General features: G+C 35.8%; 1 protein-coding gene across 1 annotated transcript in view; it reads right to left on the bottom strand.

The window, feature by feature from the left end:
- The window catches only part of Nsun2 (tRNA (cytosine(34)-C(5))-methyltransferase Nsun2), a 166,685-nt gene that overhangs the window by 47,661 nt on the left and 98,686 nt on the right, over positions 1-20,338 (bottom strand). Inside the window, exons 12-13 of the mRNA XM_090384128.1 lie at positions 17,581-17,782; positions 7,998-8,101 (exon numbers count right to left, since the gene is read on the bottom strand). Of these exons, the coding sequence (XP_090240254.1) occupies positions 7,998-8,101; positions 17,581-17,782 (306 nt within the window). The remainder of the gene's footprint in view (positions 1-7,997; positions 8,102-17,580; positions 17,783-20,338) is intronic.

Raw genomic sequence — 20,338 nt, 5'->3', positions numbered from 1 at the left:
AACAGTGTCAAAAACTTTCCTGAAATCCAAGTACTGTATTTCCCATGTATAAGACGCACCCTTAATTTTGGGGCCCGAAAATTGAAAAAAAAATGTATTACAGAAAGTTATTGAACTCAAGTTTTATTCATCATAAAATTCATACAACTCCTCATAACTTGAATTCAGCAATGTACGAAAATCTTTTCTGAGCCATTTCTGGGCAGAACGGGGCAAAACGTAACCTAATATACCGGTAACAAGTGCGAAACAATGAGCGCAAAGACAAAAAGCGCGAAAAAGCGGGAAATGCTAGTAAAAAAATCTACAACCACTGTATAAGATGCACCCAGTTTTTTGACCCCAAATTTTTCGAAAAAAGGTGCGTCTTATACATGGGGAAATACAGTATATGATATCAAAATTATTTTTTGCATCCAGTTTCTTTGTAACCACATCATAATATCCAATCAAATTTGTCAGACAAGACTTTCGGTTAACAAACCCATGCTGTGTCTGAATTATTGCTGCAGTCTTGTCTAGATGATCCTGCAATGCATCTTTAACCAGTGATTCCATTATTTTACCCGGAACAGAAGTTTGACTAACTGGTCTGTAATCACTCGCGTCACCCTTTGATCCTCCTTTGTGAATTAGAGATACATTTGCACATCTCCAGTCCATAGGTACTTCCCCTGAGTCCAAGGATGCTCTCATAATTATGGCTAAGGGTTTGCTTACTTCCTTTGCCGCCTCCTTTAATATAACTGGATTGATCCCATCCACCCCAGGTGCCTTTCTTATGTTTAACTTCAACAATTTCTCCTCCACTTTGATCTCAGTTATTACAAAATGATTAAGCATCCTACTACAATATGATAACTTTCTGGCATTTTCAATCCTTAATAACTCCTCATGTGCGAATGTAGATGCAAAATACTCATTTAGTTTGTTAGCCACCTGAGCAGGATCATCAACAATTGAACCATCAATATCCAGTGGACCAATCTGATTCATCACTTTCCTTCTAGAGTTTACATAGGTAAAGAACTCTTTGCTGTTTTTCTTAGCCAAAGATTTTTCGTAATCTGCCTTCGCCTGCCTAACCTCCTTCCTGACTTGATTACATCTGCCATAGGCTTCTGTGTCGCCTGATAATTTATATGCATCCCATGCATTTTTCTTGTCTGCCACGAGTCTCATTAGTTCATTTGACAACCATTTAGGCTTCAACCTTGAACAATATTTCTCAACAGGTATGAAACTTTTAGTAGCTTACATGATTAATTCCTTGGATACTTCCCACTTAGAATTTGCTGTTGGTAACATCATGAATGGTCAGGCCGTGCCTTGAGTACTGCATACAGGTCCAGAGGCCTAATTTTAGGAAGGATGCAGAGTTGCTTGAGCGAGTACAGAGAAGGGCAACAAGTTTGGTGAGGAGAAATGAAAGGATGATCTTACCAAGAAAGGCTAAGTTCTACAAATTGCAGTGTCTGGAGACTAGAACCCTTCAAGACGATCTGATTGACGTGTATAAGGCATTGAATGAGTTGAGCCTGCTCAATTCCATCAGAATTGAGCAGGCTCAATTCTGATGGAATTCTTCCTCTTCCTCAGATTACGAACCTGAGGGGCTCAAATTGAGGAAAGACAATTATAGAACTGACATGTGGAAATTTGCCTTTAGCCAGCAGGTAGATGATTGCTGGAACAAACTTCCATCTGTCATTATGGAAGTTGATAGCTGAAATAAATTCAATGAGGAACTGGACAAATGTTTAGAGAATGGATGTGCAAAATGTTTTTTATTATTTTGTTTTTTTTTTGGCCGATGCTACATAAGCTTCTTTCTTGCATCACATGCCTCTACTACTACTAATGCTAATATTGTATAAAATAAAACTACTAAGACAAAGCGTTGCTCATTCCAGATAACTTGGAGAAGGTAGTTGATGTTTGCTTGTGTTTTTTGCCTTTAAATAGGCAAAACTTTGCCATATGCATTTGCCATAATATGAACTTTGGCATATGGCAAAATTTAATGTGAAATACACAAATTACAGACAAAAAATAGAAGCCTACTACCTGTATTCAAACAACAACAAAAAAAAAAAAAAAAAAAAAACACTTTACATGAAAGAGGGCTTACTCAGACATTGACCAAAAATCTTATAGGAAAAGGAGCACCATGAAATTAAATAGCAAAATACCACTATTACTAAGGCAGGGAACATCATTCATGGATTCTTTCTAAATAATTTAATAAACACGGGTTGGGAAATGACTATGTGGTTTCTATCCATTAGATAAACTAACTATATAATTATATATATATATATTATAATATCTATATAATATCGGTGTAGATACACAATAGTTAACTCTTAAGGAACTACAATGACAGTTAGTGTGAGAGGCATCATTTGCTCTATCTCATATTGTGCTCTTCCTTCACAACGAGTTGCCATGGTATTGCACTACCTCAAATAAGTAACGCTTCACTAATAGAGAAGATTATTACTTATTCTCAGTGAGCACCACACCCAGAGAACACCATTTCAAAGCTATTGGCCTATCATCGATGGGTGGGCAGGTACCCTGGTATTGCAGACATGACAACCCAGTTGTGAAGATAATCACACAATATCAGAGACGCCAAAAGCTGTTAAATGCAATACCAGGGTACCTGCCCACCCACCATTGATAGGTCAATAGCTTTGAAATGGTGCCGTCTGGGTGGTGGTGGTACTCACTGAGAATAAGTAACAATAGTCTTCTCTATTAGTGAAGCATTACTTACTGTTAAGTAACAATAGTCTTCTCTATTAGAGCAAATGGTGCCTCTCACACTAACTACCATCGTAGTTCCTTAAGAGGTGTTAATACAGTTTAGATACACCACATTAATATCTATATAATATGGTGTATCTACACCGATAGTCTTCTCTATCACACTATTGTGTGATAGAGATATAGTGTGATAGTATTCTCTATCACAATAGTGTGATAACTACCATTGTAGTTCCTTGAGTTATCTATGGTGTATCTACACCAATATTATATAGATATTAAACTCTTACTCTTAACGTATTATGCCATGTGCATTTAGTTATTTTAAATATGTATTAAAATATTATAATAATTATATATGCATAATTATGTATTATAATAATTATATATGTATAATTATGTATTATAATAATTATATATGTATAATTATGTATTATAATATTATATATTATAATAATTATGTATTATAATATTATATTATAATAATTATGTATAATTATGTATTATAATATTATATATATGTATATAATTATACATATATATATCGCGAAAAAAGTACATTCAAATGTTATCCTTTCACAATGCTTCAGAACAGCTAACATATGTAACAGTAACTGGCTGATAAAGCATAATAGAATAACCCTATATAACAAACTATTGGACAATCAGTTTCCGACAGCCTACCTTCACTACCACTTCAACAAAGCATTCCAAATCTTAAAATATAAGAATATAATTAACCAACCCCTAGATATGACAAATATATTAGCATAATGACATCCTCTACATCCAGGCTGCGTAAATAATGTATAGGCAATACTCCTTAACCTTTTTGGCGTCTCACAATCTGAAAAACTTGTGCCCACCAATTGGTTATCATAGGAGTATTTTTTCACTATTTTTTACGATTTTTATTGGCATTATATGAAATTATATTTTCATCATGAATGGTAATAAAACCTAAATGGTAATATAATGGTCTACCTCCACCATTATTAACATTATTGACTTAAACACATGAGACACAGGCCCAAATTATGTTCAGGATCCTACTACAGGAACGGGCTAGCAACCCCAGACTACCCGAGCACTACTAATTCCTCTCATCCTCACACTCCTTTTTACTGTTCTGAATCCCTATCTTTTATTTCTTGTGCGTGATTAGGTTTCAAAAGCAATATCAAGATGCTATTTTACTGCTATACATACTGACTTCACCTCATACAAAATTCAGCATCTTTTTCATGCTATTTTGTAGGTTATGCCTTCTCCTCAATCCTGGGAGGCGTGGCGTCATTGTGTTTAATCCCTCCGTCAACTCCGTACGTCTTACTGCATTCCAATGCCCGAGGTAGCTTCTACATACCATATAGTCATTGAAACAAGCATGTAGCATTCTTTCTCTCCCCACAGTATACCGAACAACCATTCCCACTTCTCTGGCTTGCGAAATCAGTAAGTGCGATTCATGACCGTCTGCTCCATCTCAACTTTCAATGATCTTTAGTAATTTTTTACTACTTATATATTGCTTATTACCTATAATTTCTCCACCTCTGTCGAGTCAGCCATGATATATACGTTAGCATTACGATTAACCTGGGTTCTGAACATTAACAATAAACTAAAAACCTGGTATCTTATTACCACGTGCTACGTATATTTCATGTTAGAAACAGAGGCCTTACTTTTTGCTGCATTCTGATGACTGGCCTGCCCTCGTTAATGACATTGAAATCACCTGAAGTACAGAATGCCCCCATTATAACGCGGTTCGCTTTATGCTGATTCGCTATAACACTGTTCTTATATTATAACCCGTATCTAACTATAAGGCTTTCACAGATCACTATAACGCTCTTTTACAGATTGCATTTTTGGAATATTTAACAAAATTGTTTCATTTGATGGAGTCGATAGCTTGAAAATGAATAGCAAAACAGCATTAAAATGTTTCCCACGCCGACTTGAGAAATTTTCCCACGCTCAGTGAAATTTTCTCGCACACTAATTTAATGCAGTACAGTGACTTGTTCGTAGTTCCGAGATCAACATTTTAAAAAAATATCAAGTATATTGCTTGTAATATTTGCGTTATATGCATTTATCCAAAGTCTAGTCATCACTCAGTACAGTATTAGACATTGTGCATAACGGACAGTTTACTCGAATATTGTATCGTAATTAATGCAACTAATGAAGTTACATTTTCGAAGAGTTAATAATGGCTGATAAGAATGAAAAAGTAACAACGTCTGGGCACAGTACGAAGACTATAAATGTAAGAAAAAGACTGAATTTGAAACTTAAATTAGACTTGTTGAAGCGAATCGATTCTGGTCAATGACAAGCGGATGTGCGCCATAATTTAGGACTGGCAATTTTAACTCTAAGAACAATTATAAAAAATAAAGAATTAATTTTAGCAGCGGGAAAGACAGCTGTTCCACTTCAAGCAACTAGGGCTAGGCTGGCTATTAGGATTGAAATGGAGAGACTTCTAAATAATTTTATTGAAGATAATATCCAATGCAGAATTCAGTTAAGTTATATTTTATAATAAGAGAGAGAGAGAGATTAGCCTATATGATGATCTGAAGAAAACTCACCTAAAAAAAAAAAAAAATGTGGAACCATTTAAAACTAATAAGAGCTGGTTGAATAGATTTAAAATCTAGGGAGAAGCCGCAACTGCAGATCAAGGAGCCGAAACTTCAAAAAAGAACTTTTTAAAATTATTGAAGAGGGGTATTATGTGTTATACTTCTCAAGTTCTTAACATAGATGAAGCAGGACTTTTATGGAAACGAATGCCTAAAATAAGTTTCATATTGAAAGAAGAAAAAAACATGCCAGGTTTCAAAGCAGCGAAGTATTGGTTGACTTTATTGTTAGGTGGTAACGCTGCGGGGGATTTAAAATTAATACCCCTTTTAGTTTATTTGGAAGAGGGCCAAAGTTCAACTCAAAATCGACACAGTTTTCATGATTAAATTCATCAAATAAATTCGTGATTTTAATTGGAATTTTAAGTTTAATTTTAATACATAAGTAGTTACCACATAATTATATATGTGTGTAATGCAGAATATTTTATATGTACAAATATTTGAATATTAAATATTTTGACCAACATTTGTGCTACCGTTTATTATTGATTAGGAAATATCCTATGGCACCGACCGCAACTCACAAATAAATATGTTACCTTATGGGAATGCGGTGCTCGCTTACCGCAGATTCACTTAGCGCTCTGTTTTTACAGAACTAATTATCAGCGTTAAGCGGGGGTCACCTGTACTTAATATAATATTTTTGACTTTCTGTGTTGCAGGTTCGAATTGTGTTATTTTATGACTGCCTTTCCATTTTAGCTCACTACAGGTAATCAACGGTAAACTACCAATTAAATACGAAGTGCTGTACAATTACTTTCAGTATTGTAGAAGGAAGGGTATTGCAGCACAGTTCAACCAGTTTTCTGTTAACCTGGACATGCCAGTGAAAGAAGACAACACTAGATTAAGAAACCAGGAATGGCAAAATGAATGTCGATATTATGTAGACATTCGATTTGAACTTCAGGCATTGACCAAAGTTTATGCTGTAAATAACTTCACCTAGTTTTTAGAATGTAAAGAAAATTATCAGGCACTGGCTAACTTTGCAACAGAAGGAAAGGACTTGCCAAATGAGAAGAATTATGTAATAAGTGTACTACCACTGTATAATAATATTTTTAAGTGTACTACCACTGTATAATAATATTCCTGTAACAATTCGATTAATAATATATTAATCGAATTGTTACAGGACCTCTGATGAGGAAATTTATTTGTGTTTATTGCTGGAAGACAATATTAGCATTTAGAATATACAAGTCGATGTGCCAGGTTCACTTTTGGGTGGGCAGTGTCCCAGGACTTCGGCCTCTAATAAGGTGCATAAATTGTAAATCTTAAATTGTATAAATTGTAAGATATATATCAGACCTCGTTGTAACCAAACTGGAAGGTTCTAACTATCTGTATAGTTGTATAAGTTGTGAAGGTTAATGTAGAAATTGGTGCCTTCAACAAATTGTAATAACTGAGTTGCAAGTGTTATGGATATACAGTATGGTCAAATGTGCGGCTATACTACACTGGTTTTAGGTAAGAGACTTATTGTTTGTAATAATTCCTGTGAAGTTGGTGGATCAAGATGTTTTGTAAAACTACAAATTGTAAATATTCTACAGTCACTCTTCAGCGGCAGATAGGGGAAACCCTGGAGCTCGCAGAAAATAATAAAATACTTTGAATACTTTTTCCATTTTAGCTAACCCGTTGGCTGATTACACTACCTGCTGTTCTCTCTCTCCACACTAAAAGCATAACCTCCTATCTTTTATTTATTTATAGTCATTGGGTGCCTTCTACTGTACATAGTAGCCCGGGTCTATATTCCTTCATATATTCCTCTTATTACAACTCCTGTACCTATTACTTCTATTCTTTTTATATAATTATATATATAATTAAATAATATATTTTGTATCCATTTTCGCTGGTGTATTTATAACTTGGATGGAAGGCATTTCAGGCATTAAGGCTTAATGGTGCTGATTGACTAGCAATTTGGTGTGCTAGCAGTAGTTCACTTATTAAGTAATTATATGTATAAGTAAATATATTTAAGGACACTTTTTTTTTACCGCATGAAATGGGGAAACAAAATAGGTTTCACTAAAACTTATACAAGATACAAGCTCAATATCTAGATTCTTAGCAGGTATTTTTTCAAAATTAAAATGAAATTATTAGTTACTTTTTTAATTAATTTAAGCTACTATTTAATTTAACTAAATTTTAAAAAAATTTAATTTTAAATGAAGCTCCTGAATTTAAGTAATTTACATAAAATTAAATAAATAACTGCTACTTTTGTTAAATAATTCCTCTTGCACACACACACACAGCCCCCATTTGGTCTGTAGACTAATCGTAAGACTTCTGAGATATCACCTGCTAACAATCTAGCGTAGATATTAAGCTTGTATCTAATATAAGTTTCAATAAAATCTATTTGGTTTTCCATGAAATTCCCATTTCATGTGGTAAAAACTGCCCTTAATATTTAATAATACATAACATAGTTTATCTAATTTAATACACTTTTCCATATTTTATCAGTACATAAATATCCAAAAGAAAAAATAAGTAGTTTAAGTATTAATAACTTACCAGATGGCACTGCATCAGGTAATCGCCACGGTAATTGGCCCTTCAACTCAAGAACGGCCAAAAAAAACCCTCCTGTATCTTGATGATGTGGGAAAATCCTTAAACTAAAAATGAGAAGGATTTTTACTGCCCAGGCAAAACAAAAATGCACCAAAAACAAGAATTATTTTAATACTGTCTGGATTAAAATAATTTATATTAAATACTTGGTTTTTTACCTGCCAAATATTGAACTAACAGCAGCCCATCTTGCACTAGTAAAATATTTAACAATGATTTTTAGAATTTTTTTTTTCTCCAAGTCTGATCTTGAGAAACAACTGTTTCATGCTTTACACAGCCTTTTCCAATTTTTCTATGTGAACATATACAAGACACAATTAAAATGTTCAGAAACTAAAATAATATTTGGTAAATGAGGCTTTTCAGATGGATCTCCTTTTCAATATATACATCAATTCCAATGCTTCTGCAGTTCCTTATAGACATCTTTGGAATTGCTAATAGTTTCTATGTTGCCTTCTGAATAATTTCTACAATGGCTGTTAAGATCCTGATATGTGAGAACTCACTGATGTAATCATCAATCAGTGAGGACAAGAGGCCCAAATTTGGATGAAATGCATTGCATTCCCAAATCTTGTGTTAAAATTGATTGACAATAAGATATACCAATAAACACCATAAGCAATACTAATAAATGCCATGCCATAAGAAATAATAATAAATATCATAAGAAATACCAATTTAACCAGCAACTTCACAGACAGTTAAATATCAATCAATCACTCCTGAGAAGATTGCAAACACTTTACCACAATATGCCTTTACCATGGCATATTGTCGTGGTAAGGGAGCCCAATCGTTCTACCATCTTTCGGGTCATTTACAACTGATTGCATCTCTCAACTTTTAAAATTCTTCATAGTGGTAGTAGTGGGCTGCATTATAAATGTAATCAGCATGACCTTTGCATGCAATTGATTGCCATGCCTTTTTTTTTGGCTCAGTGACAATGCTGTTTTCCATGGAAGCTTTGAACCTTTGTCTCTAGGTTATATCCAATACACCCAAGACTCAACTGTTATAATTTTTGTTAAAAGTGCAGGATACACAGTTTGCTCAAACTACAGATGAAATTATGACTCTTGATCCTGTTCTTGATCTTGAGTGAGAAATGTGTGGAATAAACAAGGTACTAACTTGCCTCATGTCCAATCCTCAGTCGAAATGGGCTGAATGAAATCAAATAAAAGCAACGTCACCTCAGCAATTTCTGTCAGGCATCAATTCGACTGAATGATGGTGCAGACTTCACTGATGCTTTATCATTTCAGAATGCTGACAGGTGACCATTTCTTTCTTCATCTTCAAGCAAAAAAATTTCCCTTATAAAACTTTTGAAGACACAACTCACAAGTAACGAGTTAACTTGTTACAGTTCACATCATCTCTGTAAACTGTAACAAGCATTTCATGGGTTTCCGTGGCTGACTTCCCAAGTTTACAATAAATTTAATGTTCAAATTATGTTACTATTTCGTTTTCAATACATGTGACAAATGAGAAAAACAGGTTTTCGGTCAAAGCAGTTCTCTGCTGGACTGATACATAACAAATTAAAATTTGGTGTGTGCAATGCTCAAAAGACGTTACTGTAAGCTCTGCTCATAATCTTTTAGCTACCACCATGCATTGAAGAATTATAAGATCATGCACCGAACTTTCTGATCAAACTTTATATGAAGCAATAAGCTGCACTTATTATGGATAAAAATGGGAGACCTTGAATCCTGGAGGAAAAAGCTATTGCAAATATGAAATGTAGTGCTAGTACCAAAGTCATTAGCAAGCACCTGATTCTGCAAGCCTTGAGAATACTGAGAGTACTACATACCACCATAAAGACAGTTCTTTACAGGTTCTAGGCTATGAAACTTACAGATGTTAACTAGAAATTTACACCTGGTGGTGGCTTGGCAATATTGTGTACACACAAACCGTGCCATTTGGATAGAGAAAAACCAACATATGACTGTTGGGAAACCCAATGCATAAAGCTAAAGTAATGTGTACCTGAAATTAAATTTATCACTGGGCCGTGCTGGGATGGCTGAATGGTACCATATATTGATCACATGTGATGCTGAATAAACTGCAACAGAAGGGGAATTGATACAACAATCTTCATGTAGATGGTATTGAAAGAGCCCACTCTGACAGAGTATTTTGTAAGACAGTTATATCCCAGTATTTTCCAAAAGGTTCCTTAAACCAAAATCTTCTTAACCTAACCCAGTGGTTCTAAAACTTGTTTAGGTAGTGGTACACCTGGAATTTATAGTGTTCTTTAAAGAACACCATGAAATATTGATTTATTTAATTCCCTCATACAAATTAAAACTTTACTAGCAGAAAATATGACCATATTATATATATATATGCAGGTTTCTACATCTCAAAAAAAAAAAAAAAAAAATGATAATAACACGCGAAATATTTTTAAGAAATCACATTTTAGCAGCATAAAAAAAAACCTAAATTTCTAAAAACATTAATAAAAATTGCAGATGCTTTAATATAGTTGGACAACAATGTTATGTGGGTTTTCCATGAAATCTAGACACTTATACCACATGTTTTGGGAACCTTACTGGAAGCCATTCTCAGACCATACATTGGCTATTGCCAGCCCTCCTGCTTGTCGAATGTCTCAATTCTGCAGATATGTGCTGTGATGGCCGAATGGTACCATATATTAATCAAATTTGATGCTGAACAAACTACAAAAGGGTGAGAAGAAGAATTAAACAATGTTCATGTAAGATGGTAGCGAAAGAGCCCACTCTAATAGAGCATTTCGTAAGAAAGTCATATCCCAGTACTTTCCAAAAGGATTCCTCAAACCAAAATCTTCTTGACCAAACCTAGTAGTTCTCAAATTTGTTCAGATAGTGCAGCACACGGAAGTCATGGTGCTCTTTGCAGAACACCGTGAAACACTGATTTATTGACAGAATGCACAGTCAGAATTGAAACATTTGGCAAGAAGGAAGCTAGCAACAACTTGTTTGGTCAGAGGATGTATTCTGGCAAGGTTTCCGAAATGTTACCTTAATGTATAGAGATTTAGTTAATAGCTAAATAAACTATCTTAATATTCACATGGTCATTATAGAAATCTAGATTTTCAAGATGCTTTGCTTTTCAGAAGTGCTTTTTATTGAAAACCACTTCTGAAATATATATATATATATATATATATATACAGGCACTCCCCGGCTTATGTAATACTCAACTTACAGAAATTTGACTTTGCATAAGTTTTTGCCGGTGGGTGCAAACTTAAAAAAATCATGGACATGTATTTTACACCCTGTAGGAATAAATGGAGGTATCGTAATGTGAACCCAATAACACATTGGGTTTTTTTTTTTTTTTTTTTTTGGTAATTCGTTCCAAGACCTCGGAAGTTGAAATTTTCATTATATAACTAAGCTATTTATCTCTCTAAAACGTCATTTTTATAATGGAAATTGCACTACACTTTCATTATTATCATATGTTCCATTATAAGAATCAATTTTGAACGCTTTTGTAATATTTTTCTAAAATACATTTCTGGACGTCAATACCATAAAACAATAAAAACAATTTGCACTTTCTGGCTTACTGGGCTTTTCGGTTAGTGCAATCTATTATAAACGGGTAGTAAACTCGATCTTATTGTATTTGCGATAATACCAATAGCTGGAATTCTGTGGGTTTTTACGTTATGGTATTATGGTGAAATGAGTTGCCCTTCACTGAAATCTTCAATCATATAAAAACATAAATAAATTTTTCAGAGTCTTCTCTTTATTCCTATTTACTGATTACAATGGTGAAGGGAAAGGGACCAATGGAAAGTGCAAGTGCTGACAGTGCTAGAAAACGAAACAAAATTGATAGAAATGAAGATGATTAATTAAGAAATAGTAGTAGTGGCATGTGATGCAAGAAAGCAAGTGTATGAACTTATGCAGCATCAGCCAAAAAAAAAAAAAAAAAAACACCATTCCCTCCAAATGCCTGTCCAGTTCCTCCTTAAATTTATTTAACCTATCAACTTCCATAACGACAGATGGAAGTTTGTTCCAGCAATTAACCATCCTCTGGCTAAAGGCAAATTTCTGCACATCTATTCAACATCTGTCTTTTCTTAATTTGAATTTATGCCCCCTTAGGTTCGTAATCTGAACAAGTGGAAGGATCCCATCAGAATTCAGCGTGCTCAATCCATTCAAGGCCTTATACACCTCTATCAGATCACCGCGCAGGTGACTAGTCTCCAGCCACTGCAATTTGCAGAACTTAAGCCTCTCTTGGTAAGAGGATCCCTTCATTCCCTTCACCAATCTTGTTGCCCTTCTCTATACACGCTCAAGCAAATCTACATTCTTCCTAAAATGAGGCCTCCAGACCTGTACGCAGTACTCAAGGCGTGGCCTGACCATTGCCTTATACAGAAGGACAATCACCTCCTTTTCCCTGCTAGCAAAATTCCTGTATATCATTGACAAAACCCCATGACCTGCCCTGGCAGCCTGTCTGCATTGCTTAGAAAACTTCATATCTGACTGCACAATTACTCCCAGGTCTTTTTCATTTTCTACCACCTTAAGTGTAGTACCACACAGTTGGTACGTTTCTCTGGGGTTACTTCTACACATATGCAGTACTTTGCATTTGTCAAGGTAAAACTTCAGTTGCCACTTCTTAGCCCATCTGCCCAAATTATCTAGATCCTGTTGCAGTAACACACTGCCATTACTGTCATTAACAACCCTGCCAACCTTTGTATCATCTGCAAACTTTGACACTAAGCCTGATATTCCTTCATCAATATCATTGATAAATATACAAAACAGCAGAGGACCCTGTGGGACTCCACTAATAACATTAGTCCACGAAGAGCAGCAACTATTAATTACCATCCTCTGTGCAACAGTGTCAAAAGCTTTCCTGAAATCCAAATATATGATATTAAAATTATTTTTGCATCCAGTTCCTTTGTAACCATGTAAATACAAAGCAGGACAAAGTTTGTCATCTATTGCATGGAATTAGGTCTCGCTGCTTCAACAGTGAATACTATTTTAAGGGACAGTGCACATATAAAATTCCTCATACATTTAAGGAAATTCCGACTTACATTAAAATTCTACTTACGTAGAGTTCTGCGGAATGCAACCCTTACATAAGTCAGAGGGCAGCTGTATTATTTCAAAGAAAGCTATTTTCTGTGAAGTTATGCAGAAGTAACAGATCTTGGAAACAAACTGCTGTAAAAAAAATTAATTTTAAAAAGCAACATTTTAGATGTAAAATCATAGGGATTTAGACTTTCCCAAGTGCAGTTTCTTTGAAGCTCCTCTACTTTGACAATGTCCAGCAATCATTAGAGAATGCATGCATAGGAACAAAAAACATTGTTGATATATATATTTGCAGACATAAGCCATTTGCAAGTGACCTTTGTAGTAGATATGCAATTTAGTGGCCTTATCCTAGCAGTAAGTAACTTAAAAGGTGAAATGTACTGTATATCAAAGGGATAAATAAGTTTCAGATAGAGTAAAAGTATCTGTAGAAACAAGCTAAGTAGATCAGCAGCATGATTAGCTTTTTCTGAGTTCTTTCTTATTAATATTAATTTCCTACTCACTAACCAACAAGCATAGTAGGCATCAACAGCATAAGAAAAATTTACGGGCAAAAAACTTAAATTGAGAAAGTTCTATCTGTTAACTTTTCTGCAAAATAGAAAAAGACCACTACTATTACATTTCAGTGGCAAAACACCTCGGTCCATTTTTCTATGACAGCACAGTTTGAGAAAAGGAGGTGATTGTCCCTCTGTATAAGGCAATGGTCAGGACACGCCTTGAGTACTGTGTACAGGTCTGGAGGCTTCATTTTAGGAAGGATGTAGATTTACTTGAGCGTGTACAGAGAAGGGGAACAAGATTCGTGAGGTGAATGAAGGGATCCTATTACCAAGAGAGGCTTAAGTTCTGCAAATTGCAGTGGTTAGAGACTAGGCACCTGCGCGGTGATCTGATAGAGGTGTATAAGGCCTTGAATGGGTTGAGCACGCTGAATTCTGATGGGATCCTTCCACTTGTTCAGATTTCAGATTACGAACCTAAGGAGGCATAAATTCAAATTCAGAAAAGACAGATATAGAAGAAATGTTCAGAAATTTACCTTTAGCCAGTGAGTGGTTAATTGCTGGAAAAACTTCCATCTGTTGTTGTGGAAGTTGATAGGTTAAATAAATTTAAGGAGTAACTGGACAGGCATTTGGAGGGAATGGTGTGATTTTTTTTTTTTTTTTTTTTTTTTGGCTGATGCTGCATAAGCTCATACACTTGCTTTCTTGCATCACATGCCACTACTACTACCACTGACCCAACCTGAGCATAATTCTGGCTTTGGAGCTATCAGAAAATTTCACTATAAAAAGTATCATAACAAAGGCCTTATGTGAGAGGGCATGATCATATTGCAGCACACCTGAGGACAGACACCAGTGGGGCAAAAACAACTTGGTTGATTTCAATCCTTCTAAAACTCAGCCTTGTCTTACATCTCGCAAAAAGCATTCTTCTGCTCCTATGCTTATCTTTGGTGACACTCCAATTTCTAGGCAAAATGATATATCTCTTTTGGGAATTACCCTGACTTCTAATCTCTTCTAATCTTTCTCAAGGACCAAAGGTTCTTCTAATATTTGGTCCTTGAGGTTGTCACAGACATTCTCTCAGATATGCCAGACAAGCTGTACTTGCTACCTGGGAGTCTAAAACGCTGATGGAACTGATATTCGGGTGGCACTCAAGTCAAGTGGACCTATTTTTGTGTGAAGTCCGGACAGTCTGTGACAGCCAAATCCTCTGCTTGCACCTTTATGATGGTGGGACTGTTAGTAATTCTGGGTATAACCTCCACGCACAAGTACACTGTGGGTGAACAACCAGGTGTGAATCAAAGTAAGCAGGGGTCGAGGTGTGGTGCCCACACCACATGGAGGAATGCCGCCCCTCTGTGTTACCAGGCAGTACTAGGTGGTAGATGACTCTCATCAACCGGTGCAATACCACCACTTTGCTTATTGGAGGCTTGAAGTGGTGGAACTAAGTTCCAGTCAATCCTTCTCCATCTCTTCCATCATGCAGTATGACTGATGACTTTTGAGTTTATGATGAACATCGTGGCGAGATCCAATATTCCTTACATTTCGAGGGTACAGCTCTAAAACTGTGTTCGCAAGCCGGCCGCTAGTTAGTACACCGGACTAATCCTATTGGTAACTCTCTAGGAGGCTTCCAGATCAGCTAGTGTATCTTGCTACCACTACTCTGCCAGATAGTGACTGGAGAGATTCCGAGTAGTGTGTATGCGGTGGCATTGCAAGGCCATGTTATGTCAAGGATCTGGGTATATTTTTACCATGTGTATGCCATATCCAAAAATTTCATTACTTCATACAGCATGTCCCACCCACTTCTTCTTACTATCGAATACACCATGAATTGTCAAACTAATGGAGCAAGCTTATCTGCGAAAAGATCTAAACCTCCCAAAGACTTCCTAATTCATTTCACAAATATACGTGGTCTCAATTCTAATCTCAACGATGTCCATTTCCACTTGCAGTCTGCCAAACCTCATGTACTTTTTCTGACAGAATCTCAGTTATCGGTTGATTCAACTACTGCTCATCTCAGTTGCCCAAATTATTCGCTGTATGAGTCCTTTCGCCTCAAAGGTGGTACTTGTGCATATGTCCGTTCTGATATTCCCTGTCAAAGACTTGGTAATTTGGAATCTCCTCTTTTCGATCTTCTCTGGCTTAAAATCTCTCTACCTCATTGTGTCAAGTTCATCTTCGAAGTGAGAGGTCCTTTAGGCTGAGGTGCCACAACTTGGCAATTGTCTCTTCTCCAATGGAGCCTTTATCTCATGGCTATTCCCAACCTCGTGTAGTTTGGCATTACAAGAATGCAAAATGGGATGACCTGCGAGATTTCTTTTCTTCTTTTCCTTGGTCAGATTACTGTTTCAAAACTTCTGATGTCAATGTTTGCTCAGATCATGTCAGTGAAATTATTCTTGCCGGAATGGAATCCTTTATCCCACACTCCACTTTAAAATCTCGTCCTTTATCTAAACCTTGGTTTACCAATAAATGTGCTAAGGCTGTTCAAGAGAAGAACGATGCATATCATAATTGGCTAGTTTCTAATTCTTCAGTTTCATTTTCTGCCTACACCAAAGCTCGCAACAATTGTAAAGCAGTTATTAATCAGTCCAAACTAGAGTTTGAACAGGCTAAGAGTAGAAAACTTGCTTCTTGCCCTAATGGTAGCTCAGCATTCTGGTCTCTTGCCAAAGCTATTGGCTGCAACTTTTGCCCATCTCTGCTCCCACCTCTGTCCAAACCAGATGGTTCTGTTGTCACTTCAGCCAAGGATAAAGCTGACCTGCTAGCATCCCATTTTTCTTCCAACTCATGTATTAATGATCTTGGTAAAACACCTCCCACCATTCCCTACATGCTCCATTCAATGCCTCCTGTGGTCTTCCATCAAAAGGATGTCAGAAGGATTTTGACGAATCTTGATGCTAAGAAAGCTCCAGGTCCCGATGGTATTTCTCCACTTGTTCTCAAAACAGATTACAGACAAAACAAACACACAGATTAAATTAAGGCCGGCAGATGCAGGTGAAGATTATCCTGAGTGCACTGTCAAAACAAATGGTATTTTCTTTTGATGAAGAAATTTTTTAAAAGCCACAATATTTTATATGATTTAATTTTAGTACTTTTAAATCTTTTTTTGTTTTAGCACTTTATCTTATCATATATATATGATAAGATATATATATATATATATATATTTTTTTTTTTTTTAATGTTATTATTTCATTTTAGTTTTTTACTTTATTTCATTCATTCTATTAAATTTTTCCTGTGGGTTTCACTATGGGTTTCACTGTGTGGTTTCACTATCTGAAACTTATGCATATCATGCTAATCTGAATGATTCCAAGACTCAAAGATACATCATTGAGATAATGTTGAGAACATACCAAACGAAATCTGTTTTGCTTTTGAATGTCCATCACGCACCATATGCAATGCCACCTGGATAGCAAAGGGAAGCGCAGTGAGCACGCAGAGTGAAATGACCATGGAACACGCAAAGTGAAATGGATCTATGATGACAGAGTGTAAACAATACTCTTGGCATCAACATCAGAAACTCCTACATTCCAGAGAATGTTCGAATAGTCCACATATGAAATTTCAGAGAAATTTCCTACAACTAAAACCATTGTTCATTTGAACCTGAATGATCATCATCTGTATATCACTTTCACTTCTCATTTTATATCTTATAAAACTGATTATTTTATAAAATATGGCATGCAACTGCCTTTCTTATTATTATCTTACTGAGGTTTCAAAAAAAAGGATAATTATACAGGAAATATTTAATTATAGCCTGAGAAACTAATGATCTAATTTAATCACCATCTGTTAAGTTTGAGCTGCTCAGCTACCTCTGAACTGGGAGGAAACAACTGTGGCCGTATCTGAGTTTGATTTTTAACTGGAACTTCATCAAATGATTTGAAGGTATCAAGTTCCCTGTTCATTATCTTCCAGTGACTGAGGCCAGGAGAGGTTCGTAAACCAGGAAGTGCTGAAGTAACATCTACAAGTTCTACAGCACCTATAGTAAAGACATTTTACACAACTGATTATTATAAATTACAATAAAAAAACAAACACTCAAAGATATCATAATATATAAATAAATCAATAACATATAAAATAATAAAATACATCACAAAAGTAATATTTTTACACAGATTTTCATTTTGAAAACATTTTATTTATAAGAAATAAAGTACCATACAAAATTTTAATAAAGCATACATCCAGAAGTACATTATATGATCAAAAACCCCTCCACAAATACAGGGTGTCCGAAAAGTCACTATCTATTAGGATAAATAAAGCAAATTTCAAAAAAACGTTTTAATGGCAATAATATACGTATACATAACACAGAAAATGAACTGAAAAAATCATTACATACGTACATAGCTCAAAACTTTAATTATTACATTCTACATGTGCACCATGGGGGTGTCTAACAAATCTCAAGCCAATCAGCTGCATTGCAAAACACATTTACAAGCATTTCAGAGGTTATTTTTGAAATTGCCTCTGTAATACGATTCCTAAGATCTGGTATATCCTTACTTCTTCTTTTGTAAACATTCAACTTCATGAAGCCCCAGGCAGAAAAATCTAATAGTGTTAAATCGGGAGACCATGCTGCTCATGCCTGGGGTCTTCCCCGCCCAATCCACCAATCGGGAAAACAATTGTTGAGGTAGTCTTGAACAATTTTTACATAATGGCATGGCGCATGGTGCTGAAAGACTACAGTTCCGAAAATACCATCCTATTGAAGCTGGGGTTCAAGGAATTGCTGGAGCATGTCAAGATAAATGGTTCCTGTAACTGTAGCCTCTGCAAAGAAAAAGGGCCCTCAGACTTTTGATTTAGTCATACCAAGCCACACATTCACTTTTGGCGAATCTCTTTCCTAATTCGATGACATCGATTGACCTTGCCACAGATGTGGAAGGTCACATCACTGAACAGAATGTTGTCCATTAGATTCTCATTTTCAATTTAATCGCAAAGATTGGCACACATTGTTGCTCTTCGTGGATGGTCCACCTCATGCAAGTTGTGAAAAATTTGAATGTGGTAAGGCTTTTTATGCAGGTTAGAATGTAAGATTCTGTGAACTATTGTTTTTGGAATGCCCAATCTGTGAATGCATCCTGAACTGATAATTTTTGATCCTCCTTGAAGACATTGTGCACAAATTCAATGCGTCTTTCTGGGCGTCCAGATCTTATGTCTTCATGCACAGATCCAGTTTGCTTAAACTTCACCAGGAGGTCACAAATTGCTTTGGATCTGTTTTGTGAAACTTCCTTGCACACTTCACCCTAATTTCATTACATGTCATTCCTCTTATCCTACATGTTACTACATAAATACGTTCTTGAACATTCATCATGAATGGTACAGGTCTGGAAAGAAAAAATAATAATTAATAAATAATGACAAGTTGTAAAACAATGCAAATACCTATATTTTGTAGAAAAATATGCATGTCATTTGGACATTTTTATGAAATTCATCTTATTTAGCCAAATAGATAGTGACTTTTGGGACACCCTATATTATGTATGCCAGAATTCCCCCTGTGCATGCATACCAAAATAGATCTCACAGCTCTGGCTGTGCAACAGTACGTTAGAAGCTGGTTATGAATTGCAAATCAGAAATTCCCATGTTGGAATGTGGCATCTAGCCACCTTCCAACATGGGAAGGTGGCTAGATGCCACATCAGTAACCATTTTGTGTGCACAACTATAACTCATCTAAACCTCCCAAAATCCATTGTGGAGGATGATATTTAAAGATGAAAGATCAGATATGATACTCAATTGAAAGAAAGATGTGGGAAGACTTACAAACTCACTGAATGAGTTTAAGGAACTATAAAGGGAGTAGCTCATACTTAGCATATATCATCTGTGGAAAACATCCAAAAGGCCACAGAAACATCTATCAGTATGCCAGTATCCTTAGGGAGGTGCATAACCTTGTATTCAATGGTGGTAAGCAGCTACGATATTCATGTAAATCCAATATTATGATCATCAATATGAAATAGCATTTGGAGTGGTGTCATTCCCAACACTCATAGTGCCTTCTGTCACTCTCAAACAGTGACAAAGGATGCTATAGAGTGTTGAGTCTTGATATACAAAGTTTTTTTCTGGTGGATATGTTTGGATGCAGAGATTGCCTGGATGGCACTTCTTGTTGGAATATAGCATCTTGACTAAGAAGTTTGCTGGAGACAGTCTGGTCCGGAGCTGTTTCTGCTGATTCCAACTTGGTCCTTTGTCAGTAATGTGACAATGTAACATTGTAACCACGAAGTCCATGAAGTCTGTAACCATGACACTTATTTTAAAAAATTAAAGATTATATGCTACCCGCAGTACTATGGAAATGGCCTTATCAGTATCAGCATAACACAGGCACCTCCGTAGCCAGGTGGGAAGGAGCAGCAGTGTGTAGCACACGCTTCTTGATTAGACCAGGGTTCGAGCCCGTCACCACCAAATACGGAGAATGCGGAAAGGTCAGGGAATGACCACCGCATATTCCCGGAGCAATATGGCCTTA

The sequence above is a fragment of the Mastigoproctus giganteus genome, chromosome 10 (assembly GCF_048544385.1).
Source record: "Mastigoproctus giganteus isolate SK-2022 chromosome 10, ASM4854438v1, whole genome shotgun sequence".
NCBI lineage: Eukaryota > Metazoa > Arthropoda > Arachnida > Uropygi > Thelyphonidae > Mastigoproctus > Mastigoproctus giganteus.
Note: the sequence above shows the minus strand (reverse complement) of the source record. Positions and strands in the feature narration are given on the sequence as shown.